This window comes from Salmo salar, chromosome 27, assembly GCF_965601325.2.
Source record: "Salmo salar chromosome 27, fSalSal1, whole genome shotgun sequence".
Classification (NCBI taxonomy): Eukaryota; Metazoa; Chordata; class Actinopteri; order Salmoniformes; family Salmonidae; genus Salmo; species Salmo salar.
The window spans coordinates 23,436,714-23,457,459 of record NC_138317.1 but is presented as its reverse complement, the minus strand read 5'-3'; the positions used below and the strand labels follow the sequence as shown (position 1 = coordinate 23,457,459).

Here is a 20,746-nt window from a genome sequence, read left to right as displayed (position 1 = left end):
CAATTGATTCATGTTGTTCCCAGCGTGATATCCAATCTGTTACACTCTATCATTATCTTAATGAGACACTCACGCAAGAACACACGCATAGCACTCTTTATGTAAACGTTTGTGAGAAGGATGATTTATAGACCATTATTACACCATCGTCTTGCTCTCTTTAATCGGTAGTTCAAACACGACACTCCAGTAAAGGACCGTATGTAACAGGCAACAAACACCTCGTCCTTTTTTTATCGCTATTCCAGAGAGATATATTATCTGTCTGATCAGACATGAGTATGATGACAAGTTAAAACAAAAACGGGGGGGCAAAAAGAGTAAGAAATGTTCAAATTCATATTCTGATGAAGGCCAAATAATCAAGCTTTTAATAGCTGATTCAATAAAATGTGTTTTTATTGGTGAGTGAATGTTGTGCCTTTTCCTTTTCAATAAGAAAGATAACTTTGTGGCTTGATCAATGCATGAAAGCTTTAGTTTCATCATAACTGTTCTGACATTTTAAAGGTAAATTAGTTAAATTAGGGTCCGTCTCTTTGTCAGGAGTTACAGGACAGGCTCATTGTAATAGCTGGAATGGCATAAACAGAACAGTATCAAACACATGGCAATCACATTTGACTCTATTCCATTCCAGCCATTAAAATTAGCCCAGCCTCATCTGCATGTACCTGAACCTGACAAATGTCACCTATTACAGCAGAGAGGAAAGAAAAATGTCCTTTATTTTAAAGGCTGCCTCCGTCCTGTCTGGGTAAGAGGCAAACAGACACAAATTACAGGTTATATCTAACTTCTGGGTAAGAGGCTATATTAAAAAAACACTACATCTTCACTGTTATATGCATCCAACTTCATAATAATGTGAATGAGAGGAAAAGGCATATTTTGCCAACAGAACTCATTAGGAACTGTTAAGAATTGTGTTAAGGTTTGGCTTATGTCTGAAGCTGTTAAAATATGTAATTTACACCTATGTATTATGTAATCATATCTAGGTATGGTACTATAATGTATGAAAGCATTTCAGTAGTAGTGCTACTGAATCTCAGTGATAAACTACAGCATTGTTTATTTAACTAGGCATCAGTCTTCTAATATTATCAACCATTCCTCCTGAAACAACAGTTTCCCCAAATCAGAACTGACCCTGTAACTGTAATTCACACTGATCCCAAGAACTAGATGATTCCTGCATAGGGCTGGCACAATTATCGTATAATCATCTAACTGCCAAGAACTGTGAAAAAATCATTTTCATCGTAGTCTTAATGCATTTATTTTAGGAGAAGAGGGGATTCAACTTTATATTCAAGTAGACAGCTTATCCAATAGCATTTTGCAAGCAGCACGGTCAGTAGGAGAAGCTTCATTTCCAAAGTTCCAAGTGATCAACTCCATTCGTTTGAGACAGGGGTGTCACCAAAGCAGTGTTGTATTCATTAGGTATGTAGTAGCTAAAGATGCATTATAAGCTCAAAACATTTTTCAACAAAATTTACAATTTGTTACCCTAAAATCCCACAATCGTCACAACTCTAGCATGAGACAAATTCTAGATAGGTATGTTGTGAAGGGGAGGTGTAGAAATGGTGACAGAGGTGACTGACAGGTGACACGGTCTACGTTTCAATATCCATACTAGCAATACCACTTATAATGCATGCATGCTCAATAGACAGCTTCATTCTAAGTGCTACGCTAGTGAAGGTATTGGAAGAGAGCCATTGCTGTTGCTGTATCACTGGTCTTTGTCAGGCTTGTAGATGGAGAGGGTTCTGGCTGAGGGGTCTGTAGCATTGATCCAGCGGGGCATCCAGTAGTGGCTGAGCCACTCGGCCTGGCCCGGGTAATGCTTCTCAAACACCTGGCGGTAGAAGTACGCCTCTTTGGTTCTGGGAGGGAGGAACGGGAATGTCTTAGGAGCTTTCTCCATATCGTAGTCGTTCACCTTGGAGGAGAGAAAGACTGAGTCAGAATGTGTGTGTGTGCATATGTAATGTATGCCAGCGTGCCTGTAAGTCGCTCTGGATAAGAGCGCCTGCTAAATGACTAAAATGTGTACGTGCGTGCCTGCTGTATGCATGCATGTATGTATGTATGTATGTATGTATGTATGTATGCATGCATGCATGCATGCATGCATGCATGCATGCATGTATGTATGTATGTGTACCTCTGACTCCATTTGGTCCTGCAGGCTTTTGTACCAGGACTTCTTGACAGAAGTCATTCCGTCGCTGAAGGCCTCTTTAGGTCTCCATAGGATCTCATCTGGGATCAGGTTCAGACCTTTAAATGAGTCTCTGAGGAGGTGCTTCTCCACTCCATCCTGGTTACACACACACACACACACACACACACCCACCCATCCATCAGTGAAACTGAACTGTGTTTGGAATTATAGCACCGGAATCCTTTACATGTTTGGAAACTGATATTTGCTTCAAGGACTGATTTGGATACACAACACTGACAACAATCCTTCAAGAGACACTTTTGCAATAATACATTACTTTCATACTCGATTATCTCAGCTCCATTATCTCATCAGAGCCACATCTACAGGATAGGGATATAGGGATAGTGAGGATATGGTGGTTGGGGCTGAGGAGACTGACCTTAGGTTGCCTCATCTCCTCAGGCAGGGAGAGGTAGTACGCCGTGAACCTGTGGTCCAGGAAAGGCACTCTCAGCTCCAGACTGTAGAGGAGAGAAGAGGAAGTCAGTTAGGTGCCATCTTTAAAACGTACATCTTCTGTAATTATCTATAGCTTCTCAGAAGAAAGAAGGAAGAGAGCAGATAGTGGTCTGATGAGTTTGAGGAAAGGATGTTAAAAGGAATGAATGTATTGGAAAAGAAGATGGCCGTGCCCGTGTGCAGCGGTTGTGCGGTCGGCTCTCAGGACGTCAAAGAGGTAGAGCTCCTTCATCAGACGAACACTCTCCTCTGCTGCTGCCTTGGGCGTGGGGGCCTGGAACAGGAAGCAACAACTCAGTTCATATTCCCAGACATAACAACTGGATCCAGGGTTGGGTTCAATTCCATTTTCAATTAAGTCTAACCACAAATTTCCTGTTGATTTCTATTACCATATTTTTTTTATTCATGCACTTCCTGAATTGACTACTGCATTCACCACAACCCTGACTGGTACATGGAAATTGGTGAGTGAGAGAGAATGACATCTCTGATGTGGAACAAACTTACCTTGTGGAAGTAGATGTACCCTTGTGTGAGCTCATCAGAGCCCTCCCCAGAGAAGATCACCACGCTGTCAGTCTTCTCACAGATGTACTTTGACACTAGGTACATGCCTGCAGAATGAGAAAGGATTATTAGAAACAGAATTGAGTTGAAGTAGGCCACACTCACTAATCTCCCAGTATTCAAACCAGCCAATCAGAAGAAAAAGGTATGCAGCCTGACCAGACTCCCTTTGTCCAGGTCAGTGGGCACATGGAGAACGTACAACAAAACTGTCTAGTGTCTAGGTATTTCACAAAGGCATCACCCTCATAGCTTATTCATTTAGCTTAAGTGGGATACCACTTCTGCTTGGTGTTTGGAGATCTAGGCTGATGTACGACGGGATAGTGTACTCTCACCGACAGAGGCGCGTATGGTGGTGATGTCATAGGTCTCCAGGTGAAAGATGACCTCCTCCACGGCTTTGAGACCCTCCTCAGGGGTGAAGTTGACCTCGTGGTGCTCACTGCCGATGTACGACGCCACCTGGAACACCACAAGACATTCACCAAGACATTCATTCACGTATTATCTATCTATTGCCTTCAACTTAAGATCATTCTCTTTTCCAATTACAACCTGACCAAGAGGGAGCAGTGAATTCACAGGTGGCTTCACAAAGGAGTATTTATCATTATATTATTCTATTCTGTTATTTTTGTATTATTTTAAACGCTCATGTGTAATGGCTTGTGAGCTGTAATGTACTGGGTAAAAGATGCTACAAAAATAAAGTTAGATTATTACTGATTATGAAGTTATACTGTTATGAAACCAATTGACTAGCCTGCTAATATTGTTGCACTAGCTAAGTCTAGGAGTCTTAGACTTAGGCCTAGTTAACTGGTCTGTAACCTGATTTAAGGTGTGCATCTATGTGAGAAATCAGCGTATGAGGACCGTGTGGTATGTACATGTGCCCAGGAGATAGCAAACTTACCAGGATCCAGGGCCAGCTCCGTCCTGACTCTTATGGGTTGGCTAGCCCAAGAGGATTATTGTTGGTTGTTGAAAAGGATGACCAACATAGATACTTACAAAAATAAACTTCCAAAGCCACTCCAAAACTAAAGATATCAACAAAAAAACAAAGACCAGCAGGCTCTACGGCCAACTCTGAAGGATCCCCACCTGCACCTGATTGCGCTTTATCAAGGCTTAACAGAGCACCTTTTTGGTCACCCTTTTGTTGCTGCTGCCTCCTGGGGGATGGAGTGTGGAAGTGTTGAATCATTCTCCTAAGACCTAACCTACCCAACCTGTTCCATAACAATCATCATCATTATTATTATTATTATTATTATATTATTATTATAATGCAGTCTCTCTATGGAGCCTGGAGGGAGGCTCTCACCTTGCGAGCAGCCAGGATGTCTGGGCTGTCTTCAGCCCCGATAGCGAAGGTCTGGATGGGGTACTTCAACTTCTCTTCTTTGGCCAGTTTGACCAGCGTAGCTGCCACCAGACTGGAGTCCAGACCACCTGGTAGAAACATATAGTAACAGTCATAAACATGATTTACTAGCTTATCAAACATGTCATTTGACCTATGGTGTAATGATAATAAGCAAGTATTCTAATTTATTTGCACAGACAAGCATGTGAAAAAAGACAACAGATCTCAAGCATTACTTACGCAAGATTTCATGTGTGACACTACACAAAGAAGAAAAAAATACTCTGCAATAGCCATTATTTGTACCTGAGAGAAGACAGCCGATCCTCCTGTGGGCCATGAGGCGTTTCCGGACAGCGTTCTCAAACAAAGACCGGATGTTGCTCTTCACTGTCTCTGGGACAAAACCTACAGAAGACAGCAAGAGATCTTACTGTCATCACACAGGAACCGGTCAACTGAATGGTTAAAGGCCAGCAAAATCAACTCAGACATACTACACATCCACATACTACAATGATTTCAGTTGGACAACAGGCTTCATTCATGGCAATGCCCTCAATACCAAAAACTTGCATCCTAAAACAATAATCAATAAGCCATCACCTTTCACTGATAGCTAGCTACAGGTAGTGGTACTGTTACAATCAGTAACCTTGACCCACATTATGGCCGCTGTCAATCAAGATGCTGACGTTATGGAAATACTATGGATGTGTGTGAGTGCGTGCGTACCGGAGGGTAGCATTTCTACCGTGTCATAGACAGCGTGGCTGGGCTCCTGGGTGCAGTAGTGGAAGCGGGCCATCTGAATAGACTCTACCTTCCCAGTGGGCTTCAGGTCAAACACCTCAAAGTGCCCCGGAAGGAACGGAGTGATCTTAGGAGGAGAAGACATGGAGTGGGTGATATCAGTCAGACCTGGGAACAAACACACAAAATATGTTTAACAACTAACATGGTAACACTATACATAACGTTGTTGTTATACATGTGTAGTAACACTATCATTATACACGACTATCATCTTATTAACCTGTTTGGGATAGGGGGCAGTATTTTCACGGCCGGATAAAAAAAACGTACCCGGTTTAAACTGGTTACTACTCTTGCCCAGAAAAGAGAATATGCATATAATTAGTAGATTTGGATAGAAACTTTAGTGTTTTCTAAAACGGTTTGAATGGTGTCTGTGAGTATAACAGAACTCATATGGCAGGCAAAACCCTGAGAAGATTCCAAGCAGGAAGTGCCCTGTCTGACAATTTGTAGTCCTTCTGTTGCATCTCTATCGAAATTACAGCATCTGTGCTATTACGTGACACTTTCTAAGGCTTCCATTGGCTCTCTAAAGCGTTCAGAAAGTGGAATGACGCGTCTCCTGTCTCTGGGCAAAGTACAGCAGCAGAGTTTGTAAGTGGCCTGCCTGGGGACAGTGAGACTGAGATGCGCGTTCACGAGACTTCTCCATTTTTTTCTTTCACTCTGAATGAATACACCGTTGTCCGGTTGGAATATTATCGCTATTTTACGAGAAAAATAGCATAAAAATTGATTTTAAACAGCGTTTGACATGCTTCTAAGTACGGTAATGGAATATTTTGAATTTTTTTGTCACGAAATGGCTCGCGTGTTAGCCTTTCGGATAGTGACCTGAACGCACAAACAAAATGGAGGTATTTGGATATAACTATGGATTATTTGGAACCAAAACAACATTTGTTGTTGAAGTAGAAGTTCTGGGAGTGCATTCTGACGAAGAACAGCAAAGGTAATCCAATTTTTCTAATAGTAATTCTGAGTTTAGGTTGCCCCAAACTTGGTGGGTGTCAAATTAGCTAGCCTGTGATGGCCGAGCTATGTACTCAGAATATTGCAAAATGTGCTTTCGCCGAAAAGCTATTTTAAAATCTGACATAGCGTTTGCATAAAGGAGTTCTGTATCTATAATTCTTAAAATAATTGTTATGTATTTTGTCAACGTTTATCATGAGTAATTTAGTAAATTCACCGGAAGTTTTCGGTGGGTATGCTAGTTCTGAACATCACATGCTAATGTAAAAAGCTGGTTTTTGATATAAATATGAACTTGATTGAACAAAACATGCATGTATTGTATAACATAATGTCCTAGGAGTGTCATCTGATGAAGATCAAAGGTTAGTGCTTCATTTAGCTGTGGTTTTGGTTTTTGTGACATATATGCTTGCTTTGAAAATGGCTGTGTGATTATTTTTGGCAGGGTACTCTCCTGACATAATCTAATGTTTTGCTTTTGCTGTAAAGCCTTTTTGAAATCAGACAACGTGGTTGGATTAACGAGAGTCTTATCTTTCAAATGGTGTAAAATAGTCATATGTTTGAGAAATTGAAGTTATAGCATTTGAGGTATTTGTATTTCGCGCCACGCGATGCCACTGGCTGTTGAATGGAGTGGGACGCTAACGTCCCACCTAGCCCATAGAAGTTAACAAGCTGTTACATGGTACTTTACTAATTGAATTTCCGTTGCATAGCAATAGAGTTGAGCGGTTTTTGTAATTACACTAATATATATATATATATTTTTTACTCAAACATTAAAGTTCATTCTATTCTGAATAGGCATTGTTCTTTAATCCACTTGTGTAGCAACTAAAACCACTCAACCCCAAATGAGATGTCAAGTAAGTAGTCCCCCCTCACCTTTAGCCTCAGAGCTCACAGCCAGGAAGCCGTTGTCGGTCAGTAGTTTGAACATGGGCCGCACGCCATACGTATCCCTCCCCAGGAACACTTTCCTATTGGCTGTGTCCAGGAGGATGAAGGCAAACACTCCGTCCAATAGGGCCGCCATCTTCTGAATGCCGAAGCGCTCGTACAGGTGAAGCAGGATCTCACCGTCTACTTCGGTCTGGTAGTCAGTAAACTCAAACTGCTTCTTCAGCTAAAGAAGGAAGAAGAAAAGTATTGGGATTATTATGAGGTAAGACGGTGGTCATACATGCTCATGACATACACTCCCCTACATATTTATTTGTACAGTGAAGCAACATTTTTTGCCTCAATACTCCAGCATTTTGGATTTGAGATGAAATGTTTTCTATGAGGCGACAAGACGTCACATTTTATTTGAGGGTATTTTCATACATATCTGTTTTACCGTTTAGAAATTAATGTGCTTTATGCATGTAGTCTCCCCATTTGAAGGTGTCATATGTATTTCGACAAATTCACTTATAGTTTATTACAATTGTCAAAAGTATAGTATTTGGTTCCATATTCCTAGCACACAATGACTACATCAAGCTTGTGACTACAAACTTGGATGCATTTGCAGTTTGTGCCCAATAGAAATTAATAGTAAATAATGTAGTGTCATTTTGGAATCACTTCTATTGCAATTAACAATGGAATTGTTTCGGAACACTTCTACATTCATGTGGATGCTACCATGATTACAGATAATCATGATAGAAATCTTGAATAATGATGAGTGGCAAAGATCATGCCACCAGAACGTCCCATCCTCTCACTATTACAAATAACAGAGGAGGTTAGCATTTTCAGTTGGGGGGTATGCTATTTATGCTTCTGTTACTTTCTCATTTAGTTCTCTCTCTCTCAAATGTTTTTTTTTTTATTTGGCATTTTGAATGATTATACAGATAACACAGACAGCACAGGTAGAGGGCAAAACACACAGATCCCCTACCAAATCAAACCCTCCCCAACCCCCCACCATGCTCTAACAGAACACACACAGATCCCCTACCAAATCAAACCCTCCCCAACCCCCCATGCTCTAACAGAACACACACAGATCCCCTACCAAATCAAACCCTCCCCAACCCCCATGCTCTAACAGAACACACACAGATCCCCTACCAAATCAAACCCTCCCCAACCCCCCATGCTCTAACAGAACACACACACAGATCCCCTACCAAATCAAACCCTCCCCAATCCCCCCATGCTCTAACAGAACACACACAGATCCCCTACCAAATCAAACCCATCCCAACCCCCCATGCTCTAACAGAGCCCCATCCCCATATCAGACTTAAAGCAGGCATGATATAGAATTTCAGTAATATAATCAAATAACAAAAAGAAAAAGATATAATCAAACAAATAGTTTTAAAAAAGGTGATAAATTGTAATTTGGGTTGGTTTATGGAGTTGTGAAATTAGCTGGGTCCATGTCTCCTACAAAGGATAGGAAGGGTTGACAGGTATTATAAAATGTAACTCTTCATTATTTAAACGGTAAAACAGATACGAAAATAGCCTCAAATAAAAGGTGACATTCTGTACTGTCGCCACATATAAAACACTTGATCTCAAATCCAAAATGCTGGAGTATAGAGCCAAATTAAAAGTTTTAGCTTCACTGTCCAAATAAATACATAGGGGAGTATACATGCTCATGACATACATGCTTATAATCACAATGGATTGTAGGAAGTGTATGCACAATCAAATCCAACAAATGCAGGGTACATAAGATGTGCAATATAATAAGTTGGTGCATTGATTTAAAGACAGTAGGAAGAACATATTGATAATGGTATTCTCCATCTTCGCTCCCGGTTCTCAAACTCACATGAACTTTGGCCACATACAGTACCAGTCAAAAGTTAAGACACACCTACTCATTCAAGGGTTTCTTTCATTAAACTATTTTCTACATTGTAGAATAATAGTGAAGATATGAAAACTATGAAATAACACATGGAATCATGTAGTAACCAAAAAAAGTGTTAGACAAATCAAAATATATTTTAGATTTGAGAATCTTCAAATTAGCCACCCTTTACCTTGATGACAGCTTTGCACACTCTTGATAGTTACCTAGAATGCATTTCAATTAACAGGTGTGCCTTGTTAAAAGTTAGCTAACTATAGCTACTGAAACAGATGTCATTTTGCTATGTTTTTGGGCAAGAACATGGTTTGCATCCATGAGCTAGATAGCTTTTTTTTATGACCAGCACTGTAGGTGCGCGAGACAACTTTACCAGCATCATAGCATATGTATCGATGAATCGTTGTGAAATACAAGGGAGTGTAATAACTACGTAAAAAATAATGCATTGAATTGTGAAATGCAGTCATATTAAGGTCTTGATTGGTCAACAAGCTTATTTGACATGTCAAATAGTGTTATTTGACACGCAAAGACCCAAACGGCGTGCCATAGTATGATGAATCCTGGTTTAGAATGAAACGACTGAACAAATGAATGAAATAGCACAGCAAGTAAGTGAAAGAAATAGGTTTTGATTATGTTTTACTTGTAAATGGAGACATGCGTAAATACCAGCAAAATAACTTTTTGGTCAGTGTGGTGTGTGTGTGTGTGTGTGTGTAACCTTTATTTAACTAGGCAAGTCAGTTGAACAACTTCTTCAGGAATGGTGGGTCCCCTGCGGGACGGTTGAGCTAATGTAGACTAATGTGATTAGCATGAGGTTGTGAGTAACAAGAACATTTCCCAGAACATAGACACGTCTGTTATTGGCAGAAAGCTTAAATTCTTGTTAATCTAACTCCACTGTCCAATTTACAGTAGCTATTACAGTGAAAGAATACCATGCTATTGTTTGAGGAGAGTGCACAGTTTTGAACAAGAAGTTATTCATAAATAAATTAGGCACATTTGGGCAGTAAAACTTTGAACAGAAATGCAAAGGTTCATAGGATCAGACTAAAACTTTGCACAGACACTGCTGCCATCTAGTGGCCAATATCTAAATTGTACCTGGGCTGGAATAATACAGTCATGGCCAAAAGACTTGAGAATGACAAATATTAATTTCCACAAAGTTTGCTGCCTCAGTGTAGATATTTTTTTCAGATGTTACTATGGAATACTTCATAAGTGTCAACGGCTTTTATTGACAATTACATGAAGTTGATGCAAAGAGTCAATATTTGCAGTGTTGACCCTTCTTTTTCAAGACCTCTGCATACGCCCTGGCATGCTGTCAATTAACTTCTGGGCCACATCCTGACTGATGGCAGCCCATTCTTGCATAATCAATGTTTGGACTTTGTCAGAATTTGTGGGTTTTTGTTTGTCCACCCGCCTCTTGAGGATTGACCACAAGTTCTCAATGGGATTAAGGTCTGGGGAGTTTCCTGGCCATGGACCCAAAATATCAATGTTTTGTTCCCCGAGACACTTTGTTATCACTTTTGCCTTAGGGCAAGGTGCTCCATCATGCTGGAAAAGGCATTGTTCATCACCAAACTGTTCCTGGATGGTTGGGAGAAGTTGCTCTCGGAGGATGTGTTGGTACCATTCTTTATTCATGGCTGTGTTCTTAGGCAAAATTGTGAGTGAGCCCACTCCCTTGCCTGAGAAGCAACCCCACACACGAATGGTCTCAGGATGCTTTACTGTTGGCATGACACAGGACTGATGGTAGCGCTCACCTTGTCTTCTCCGGAGAATCTTTTTTCCGGATGCCTCAAACAATCGGAAAGGGGATTCATCAGAGAAAATGACTTTACCCCAGTCCTCAGCAGTCCAATCCCTTGGTTTCTCAAATGATTGCCTCGCCTGGTTCACCAACTACTTCTCCGATAGAGTTCAGTATGTAAAATCGGAGGGCCTGTCGTCCGGGCCTCTGGCAGACTACGGGGGTGCCAAAGGGTTCAATTCTCGGGCCGACTCTCTTCTTTTTATACATCAATGATGTCGCTCTCGCTGCTGGTGATTCTTTGATCCACCTCTACGCAGACGACACCATTCTGTATACCTCTGACCCTTCTTTGGACACCGTGTTAACTAACCTCCAGATGAGCTTCAGTGCCATACAACTCTCCTTCCGTGGCCTCCAACTGCTCTTAAATGCAAGTAAAACTAAATGCATGCTCTTCCACCGATCGCTGCCTGCACCTGCCCGCCCGTCCAGTATCACTACTCTGGACGGTTCTGACTTAGAATATGTGGACAACTACAAATACCTAGGTGTCTGGTTAGACTGTAAACTCTTTCAGACTCACATTAAACATCTCCAATCCAAAATTAAATCTAGAATTGGCTTCCTATTTCGCAACAAAGCATCCTTCACTCATGCTGCCAAACATACCCTCGTAAAACTGACCATCCTACCGATCCTCGACGATGTCATTTACAAAATAGCCTCCAACACTCTACTCAACAAATTGGATGCAGTGCCATCTGTTTTGTCACCAAAGCCCCATATACTACCCACCACTGCAACCTGTATGCTCTCGTTGGCTGGCCCTCACTTCATACTCATCGCCAAACCAACTGGCTCCAGGTCATCTACAAGCCTCTGCTAGGTAAAGCCCCGCCTTATCTCAGCTCACTGGTCACCATAGCAGCACCCACCCGTAGCACGTGATCCAGCAGGTATATCTCACTGGTCACCCCCAAAGCCAATTCTTCCTTTGGCCGCCTCTCCTTCCAGTTCTCTGCTGCCAATGACGAACGAACTGCAAAAATCTCTAAAGCTGGAGACTCTTACCTCCCTCACTAGCTTTAAGCACCAGCTGTCAGAGCAGCTCACAGATCACTGCACCTGTACACAGCTCCTCTGTAAATAGCCCATCCAATCTACCTCATCCCCATACTGTATTTATTTATTTATTTATTTATTTATATTGCTCCTTTGCACCCCAGTATCTCTACTTGCACATTCATCTTCTGCACATCCTACCATTCCAGTGTTTAATTGCTATATTGTAATTACTTCGCCACCATGGCCGATTTATTGCCTTACCTCTCTTATCCTACCTCATTTGTACATGCTGTATATAGATTTTTGTACTGTATTATTGATTGTGTGTTTGTTTATTCCATGTGTAACTCTGTTGTTGTATGTGTCGAACTGCTTTGCTTTATCTTGTCCAGATCGCAGTTGCAAATGAGAACTTGTTCTCAACTAGCCTACCTGGTTAAATAAAGGTGAAATAAAAAAAGTACCTTTTGCAGAATATCAGTCTGTCCCTGATGTTTTTCCTGGAGAGAAGTGGCTTCTTTGCTGCCCTTCTTGACACCAGGCCATCCTCCAAAAGTCTTCGCCTCACTGTGCATGCAAATGCACTCACACCTGCCTGCTGCCATTCCTGAGCAAGCTCTGTACTGGTGGTGCCCTGATCCCGCAGCTGAATCAACTTTAGGAGACGGTCCTGGCGCTTGCTGGACTTTCTTGGGAGCCCTGAAGCCTTCTTCACAACAATTGAACCGCTCTCCTTGAAGCTCTTGATGATCCGATAAATGGTTGATTTAGGTGCAATCTTACTGGCAGCAATATCCTTGCCTGTGAAGCCCTTTTTGTGCAAAGCAATGATGACGGCACGTGTTTCCTTGCAGGTAACAATGGTTGACAGAGGAAGAACAATGATTCCAAGCACCACCCTCCTTTTGAAACTTCCAGTCTGTTATTCGAACTCAATCAGCTTGACAGTGATCTCCAGGCTTGTCCTCGTCAACACTCACACCTGTGTTAATGAGAGAATCACTGGCATGATGTCAGCTGGTCCTTTTGTGGCAGGGCTGAAATGCAGTGGAAATGTTTTTGGGGTATTCTGTTCATTTGCATGGCAAAGACGGACTTTGCAATTAATTGCAATTCATCTGATCACTCTTCATAACATTCTGGAGTATATGCAAATTGCCATCATACAAACTGAGGCAGCAGACTGAAAATCCATATTTGTTTCATTCAAAACTTTTGGCCACGACTGTACATTATGGCCTTTCTCTTGCATTTCAAAGATGGTACAAAAAAAAGGTTTTTTATTTTTTATTTGTATTATCTTTACCCAATCTAATGTGTTATATTCTCCTACATTCCTTTCATATTTCCACAAACAAAGTGTTTCCTTTCAAATGGTACCAAGAAAATGCATATCCTTTCTTCATGTCATTTTATGTGAAAATTGAAAAAAGGGGCCAATTTTTAAGAACAAATTCTTATTTACAATGACCGCCTACCCCGGCCAAACCTGGACGACGATGGGCCAATTGTGCACCGCCCTATGGGCCTCCCAATCACGGCCGGATGTGATACAGCCTGGATTTGAACCAAGGACTGTAGTGACGCCTCTTGCACAGACGCAGTGATTGAGATGCAGTGGCTTAGACCGCTGTGTCCATTGTGTGTTAACTATTTAACTGTACTAGAATGCTTAAAAAGGCCCCTAAAAATGTTTATATTGGTTATCGGTATCTTTTTTTTGGCAAGGAAAATATCAGATATCATATAGGCCAAAAACGTCATATCATATTTTGATTATTCTACAATGTAGAAAATAGTAAACATTTTTAAAAAAAATTGAGTAGGTATGTCCAAACTTTTGACTGGTACTGTCAAAGTCCCTTTGGCAAAAAGATTGTGCCTTTTTAAGAAAAGAGGACTTGCCTGGCCTAAAGCCATCACTCCACTAACGTTAGTATGTCCCTACTTCGTGGCTAGCAAGTAGAAACTGAATATGTTCCACACCAAAACTTGTCCAGTTCCCAGAGGCCTAGTCCCATCTCCATACCTACAGTTGCCTGGGGTCCAGAAGCTTGGATTCCAGGCTATACCTTGTGTCTATGGGACATAACTACTGTGTGGTTTGTAGATCTCCTACCCTAGTTTCACGTCACAAATCCCAGGCTATGGTAGATCTACAAACCACACAGTAGTTATGGCCCATAGACACATAAGGTATAGCCTGGAATCCACATAGTTTCACGTCACAATTCCCAGGCTGTGTGTCTATGGGCCATAACTACTGTGGGGTTTGTAGACCTATTGAGCCCGGGATTTGTGAAACAATGTGGATTCCAGGAGAGACATACCGTCTGGTAGTTGTAGATCTCCCCGTTGTAGACGAGCCACAGGTAGGGGAACTTCTTGATGCGGATGGGTTGCATGCCATACAGCTGGTCTACGATAGCCAGGCGATGGAAGCCGAAGCAACAGTTTGTGAAGCCGTTGACATTCTCAAAACGAAAAGCGTCTGGGCCCCGGTGGGCGATCTTCATAGCGTTGGTGCACTGAACCGACAGGCACTCATCACTGCCAAACAAGGCCCAAATACCACACATCCTGGCGCTGGAGAGGTGAGAGAGAGGGGGAGGGAAAGGAGAAAGAGACAGGGGTTAATAAATACATGCAACAAGAGACTAATGCCCCTTCAGCAACTGCTCTTTACTACTTTTCAACTTAGAAGAAAAACCTTAAGGGTTATATAACGGACTATTGGACATATTGTACCTTTTCAAATCAGATAGCCACTCTTATAGTTTCCTATATCCCGAGTGGCGCAGCGGTCTACGGCACTGCATCTCGGTACTAGAGGCGTCACTACGGACGATGGTTCGAGTCCAGGCCGATTCCAGCTCCCTGCCTGTTTCTTTACAGTATCATTGACGTCATGTTACGAAGTATTATTTATCGATTCGTGACACACAAAAAAACAGAGTTGGATCCAGATCATTACCCATACAAAAAAGAAAAAAAGTAACAGTTTTGGCAAGTTACACACCGGAAACTGTTTCATAATGTGAGTCCCCATCACATTTAATAAAACAAATACTGTGTAGCTCTGCTCTACACGCCGTAATGTAAAGGTATATTGCATGTGGCTTTGTCATGACGCACAAAATACTCGGCAATAGAAAGAACGAGTAACAGTTATCTCCATATGAGAAATGAAAGACACATTCGATTAAAAGGCATGGCAGATCGTTTACTGAAAGAAATACCTTTATTTCGTGGACACAAATGGGTGAAGCAGTATTATTCTCCTCAGCGGCGGAATGATGCAACGAGAAAACAAACTCGTACACTGACAACGTACTTCCTGAACTGGAAGAGGGGCGTGACTTGCAACATCAGGTTTAAGATAGCATTTTATGCTTAAATTTGAGATTATCAGATTTCACATACATTCTAGTTAGTTTTCCAGCCAGAGGTGACATGTGACTGTAGACATATGTTCATATAGGAACATAGATACATATAGAATGTGAATGGTGTTAGATTTCAACATGGCAAAAGGGGGTCAAACGCAATAAAAAAGGTGTATCATATGGCTGAGTTCACACAGGTAGACCAAATCTGATATTTGTTCCTCTAATTGGTGGAGGGGAAATGACGCACGTGAACAAGCGTGAATTAAAATGCGCCGTAGTGAACGAGCGAAAACAGACGGGCCGCGAGCTTCTACGGCGCGTCAGACAGACCGCTCACGCACGTGCGTCGGCCATCGCGCGCAGGTTGATTTTGTCCACCCACAACAGACGCGAACTGGACACGCAGGTGGAAACATCAAAACGAACTCTGAACCAACTACGTTAATTTGGAAACAGGTCGAAAAGCATTAAACATTCTAGAAATTTAGCTAGCTTGTTGATTCTAGCTAATTTGTCCTGGGATATAAACATTGGGTTGTTGTTTTACCTGAAATACAAGTTCCTCTAGTACTCCGACAATGCTCCACAGATAAAGGGCAAACCGAGTTCGTTTCCAGTAATCACCTCCTTCAGGCTCCTTCGGTCTTTGTCTTCTTCGATGAGGTTTAACGGCGGTTGGCATCCAATAAATGTTGCATAACCACCACCAACTAGACTGGAGTACAACTCCCTTATACTTTGCTTATTTATCTTTTCTCTAAAAAACAATACATTAAAAAAATAACAAATAGCCTACCATCTAAACACTACTCACTAAAAATAAAACCATACTCCGCTATTTAAATCTATTTAGTCATACTTCAGGCCAAGAGCCTGAAAGGATGGGACACCACCACTCAACACACCCTGATGTCAAGTCTCCTACACCCAAATACCTCAGCAGCTGCCACCACAACCTGTTTTCTGCGACTTACTTTGCATCCTTGCAGTACAGTTGATAACCATTACAATAAATGACAAATCCAATCTTACTGAAACATATCACTTGTTGGCCTATCCCTCTGTACAAGTACAGATCTACAACTCACACCAGTCCTCTCAGGATCCCTCCCCCTTGACCCATCCTCCTCTACTTTCTTCACTGCCTCAGCATATGACAACTTCTGCACTACTCTAACCCTGGAAACCTCAACCTGTCTCTCTCGCTACAGACATTTCTGATCCCCAGACCAATGGGCACCCCTACAATTAACACATACCCCTACTTTCCCCAATGCTACACATTCCTTTGTCTCATGCCCTTCTGCACACTTCTCACACCCAGGATCCTTCCTCCTACACACTGCTGCCACATTCCCATAAGCTTGACATCTGTAACAATGTAATGTAGTCAGCACAAAAGCTTGTACAGGATAACTTACATATCCTATCACTTTGTCAGACAAAGACTCAGCATCAAAACGCAAAATAACAGACAATGACTCTCCCGTTTCACCACTCACGCCACCCTGTCTGCGTCGCTCCAAACGACATCACAAACACCGGGAATCTTCCCCTTCAGTTGGTCAGTGTTCACATTTACCGCTACCCCAGTAATTACTCCTATCAATGGTGCCCTTTTCCTGAGAGCAAAACTATTCACATCTCTTGCTCCCTTGGTGCAAGCCTCGGGCTCTGAGAACTTCACACCTACCACCGCCAATTCTTCCTCATTCACTTCCCTTTCTCCTCCTGTCTTCAACTCACTCTGCTTACACTTTCTACCATTCTTCTGTAATACCCTTGTTAAAACCAAGTATTGAGTTTATTCTTGTTAAAACCAAGTAGAGTTTATTTATAATTAATTGGTATTAGATTTAAAAGGTGATTGAATTGCTCCCGAATTGTAATGTTGTTAATGCATTTCTTTTTAAGAAATATTTATTTAATGTACAAGTGAATAAGTTGGTTTACTTAAGTTTAAGTTCTGACCAATAAGGTCGCTTGTTAATTAAACTGTGGCCAATGGGAGAGTGGAAAAAAGGCCTGGGAAAAAAAGAGGGAGAGAGACTTTGAAAAAAGGATGGACAGTACATTATGACCGTTGGTGAAGAAGAATTATAAAAGACGATAAAAATAGAACAAAACCCATACCTGCTGAGTTTTGAAGGGAAATGCCGATTTTATTTTATAAGAGAGTTATAATTTTGTTAAGAAAGACTTAGTAAAGACTGAAGCTACCGTCTCATCGTGGAGGTATTTGACAGCCTTGAGGTTAGCCTCGCATCGTGTGACACCGAGAGAGAATTGCTTGGGAAAGATTAACGAGTTCATGTTCCCATGGGATATCAGTTACGGCTAAGGACTACAGTCTGCATTGATAGGTGTGCTTGCTGTGGATCTTGTGAGGAAACCTGCAAGGAACTGCCATACTTCGCTGAGGGAATATCTACGAGTAGTGAGTAACCACAACGGTGGGGTGCTCCTGGACTTTGTGTCGTCATTTTTTTTTAGCTCCAACGCGCGCCAACAGGTTAAACAAGCTTGAAATAATTTGGACATGGGTTGTGCACGACTCATTGGGGTTTATTATTATTATTTTTTATGTGGTGCTTTGAAAATGTAATACACATTTTGAACCTTATGCATGTTGCCTTGGTGGAGTCATTTACAGTTTCAATTTAATGCATGGGAAAGTATATCCTTATACAATAACAGAAAGCTATAATCATTTAATCTGAAGTTAATATCATAATTGTCATCAACCTAGATAGTTTACAATAGGGATTCTTATTGGAGATGTCCTTCTCACCAAACATCCCATGCTGTTGAGATATTCTATGTAAGGTAATATCGCGAGAGTCAAATTCGAGCCTGGTGAGAGGGTTACACTTAAAAATGGCGGGAAATAAGGAGATGGTTAACTGACTCAAGCTCACCCTCTTCCTCCTTCGACCTCCTCTGCCTCTTTTTCCCTCCATTCCTCCTCTGTATTCCAAGTATGTCTCCTTATGATAATACTGCACTTCTCCTGACATCTTGTTCTTGCCTTCTCAAGGGACGCCATTTAACCGTCTGTCACAATCTCCGTACAATCAGCACGAACCCCTCGGAATGTAACGCTCAAAAGTGCATCCCACTTGTAAAGCCATATGGCTACCACCTGACAGGCAGGGCAAGGGGAGCATCCAGCATAGCAGTCTCATTCTTATTATACCTCAGTGAGCCATTGGACTTCATATGGAGGTTGGCAACCAACTTTAAGGTGCATTACAACTACCAACGAGTGTGTGGACCTCAGTTCATCTTTCAATCACCCACGTGGGTATATGCTCCTAAAAACCAATGAGATGGTACATAGGTGTACCATTGTGCGCACGAAGCTCATCACTAAGCTAAGGACTCTGGGACTAAACACCTCCTGCAACTGGATCCTGGACTTCCTTAAGGGCCGCCCCCAGGTGACAAGAGTAGGCAACAACACATCTGCCACGCTGATCCTTAACACTGGGGCCCCTCAGGGGTGTGTACTTAGTCCCCTCCTGTATTTCCTGTTCACCCACGACTGCATGGCCAAACACGACTCCAACACCATCATGAAGTTTGCTGACGACACAAGTGGTAGGCCTGATTTCCGACAACGATGAGGCAGCCTATAGGTAGGTGGTCAGACAACTGGCAGTGTGGTGCCAGGACAACAACCTCTCCCTCAATGTGAGCAAGACAAAGGAGCTGTAATCTATGAACAGCATTCTTACATAGGTGTCCCGATGGGATAGGGCAGTGTGCAGGCGATCGCGTCGTCTGTGGACCTGTTGAGCCTGTATGCAAACTGAGGTGGGTCTAAGGTGGCAGGTGATATGATCCTTGACTCGTCTCTCAAATCCCTTCATGATGACAGAAGTGAGTGCTACAGGGCGATAACTGAACTAAATGGCTCTTTGCCTTCTTTGGTACAGGAACAATGGTGGCCATTTTGAAACATGTCGGGAGAGCAGACTGGGATATGGAGCTATTGAACATGTCCTGAAACACACCAGCCAGCTGGTCTGCGCATGCTCTGAGGACGCGGCTAGGCATCCCGTCTGGGCCAGCAGCCCTGCGAGGGTTAACATGTTTGATGTCTTACTCACGTCGGCCACGGAGGAGGGGGACCCGCAGTCCTTGGTAGCGGGCCGCGTCGGTGGCACTGCATGCTCCTCAAAGCAGGCAAAGATGGTGTTTAGTTTGTCTGGAAGCAAGACGGTGTCCGTGACGTTTGCTGGATTTCTTTTTGTAGTCTAATTGCCTGTAGACCCTGCCACATACGTCTCGTGTCTGAGCCGTTGAATTGCAACTCCACTTTGTCCCTATACCGACATTTCACTTGTTTGATTGCCTTGGAGGGAATAACTACACAGTTTATATTCTGCCATATTCCCCGACATCTTTTCATGGTTGAATGCGGTGGTTCACGCTTTCAGTTTTGCACGAATTCCGCCATCTATCCACAATTTCTGGTTAGGGTAGGTTTTAATAGTCACAGTGGGCACAACATCGCCAACGCACTTCCTTATAAACTCACTCCCCCAGTCAGTGTATAAATCAAACGTTATTTTCTGAGGCTTCCCAGTCCACGTGATCAAAGCAATCTTGAAGCGTGGATTCCGATTGGTCAGACCAGTGTTGAATGGTTCTAGTCACGGGTACATCCTTGACTAAGTCAGCTCCAAAATGCAGGTGTTGTAGCCTAGCTCAGTGCTTTCTGTGGTGGTGGGGCAGCCAGTGGAAAATACAGAGCGTAGGTGTTGGTAATGTTCTCTAGCTGCGCCATGATTATCTCAGTGTTCTGTCATTCGTGGGGACAGTACATCATGACATCATACTTTCAAAATATTAACTAGCAGTCATGAATCAAGTCGACAAATCTACTGGCAAAACCTTTTATAAATAAAATGTATCGGTTCTCATCTGCCATAAACGTTACACAAGTTGGCAATCGCTAATTCAACAATGAGTGGTTTGGAAGGAATCAATGAGTGGCTAACTGCAAGCATTGAAAACCAAGCACTAGCCTGCTATTAAGTGGAGTTGCAGTGTGGTCCCAAATCTGGCATTAAGTGTCTCTTTTCCAAATTAAAAAATGATTAACATTCAACATTGGCTATGCTGTCAATGAAGCATGATTTGTGCCGCACTCAAAACAACTTAACTAGGAACTGCGAAAACGTGACTTCAAGACAACAGGGAATTCCTGAAAAAAAAAATTGCTCGA

The 20,746-nt window shown here is 42.2% G+C and overlaps 1 protein-coding gene across 3 annotated transcripts; it reads right to left on the bottom strand.

The window, feature by feature from the left end:
- Window positions 1–1,257: 1,257 nt before the first annotated feature.
- Window positions 1,258–16,187, bottom strand: LOC100195141 (asparagine synthetase). 3 transcript variants are annotated; one of them, XM_082969950.1, is made up of 13 exons: window positions 15,364–15,425; window positions 14,873–15,011; window positions 14,455–14,710; window positions 7,335–7,575; window positions 5,385–5,570; window positions 4,956–5,057; window positions 4,608–4,735; window positions 3,613–3,739; window positions 3,215–3,321; window positions 2,878–2,978; window positions 2,625–2,706; window positions 2,180–2,335; window positions 1,258–1,954 (listed from the first exon to the last, which is right to left on the bottom strand). In XM_082969950.1, the coding sequence occupies exons 3-13, from the start codon at window positions 14,701–14,703 to the stop codon at window positions 1,745–1,747; spliced, it is 1,689 nt and encodes a 562-aa protein (XP_082826076.1). In that variant the 5' UTR covers window positions 14,704–14,710; window positions 14,873–15,011; window positions 15,364–15,425; the 3' UTR covers window positions 1,258–1,744.
- Between the last annotated feature and the right edge of the window lie 4,559 nt (window positions 16,188–20,746).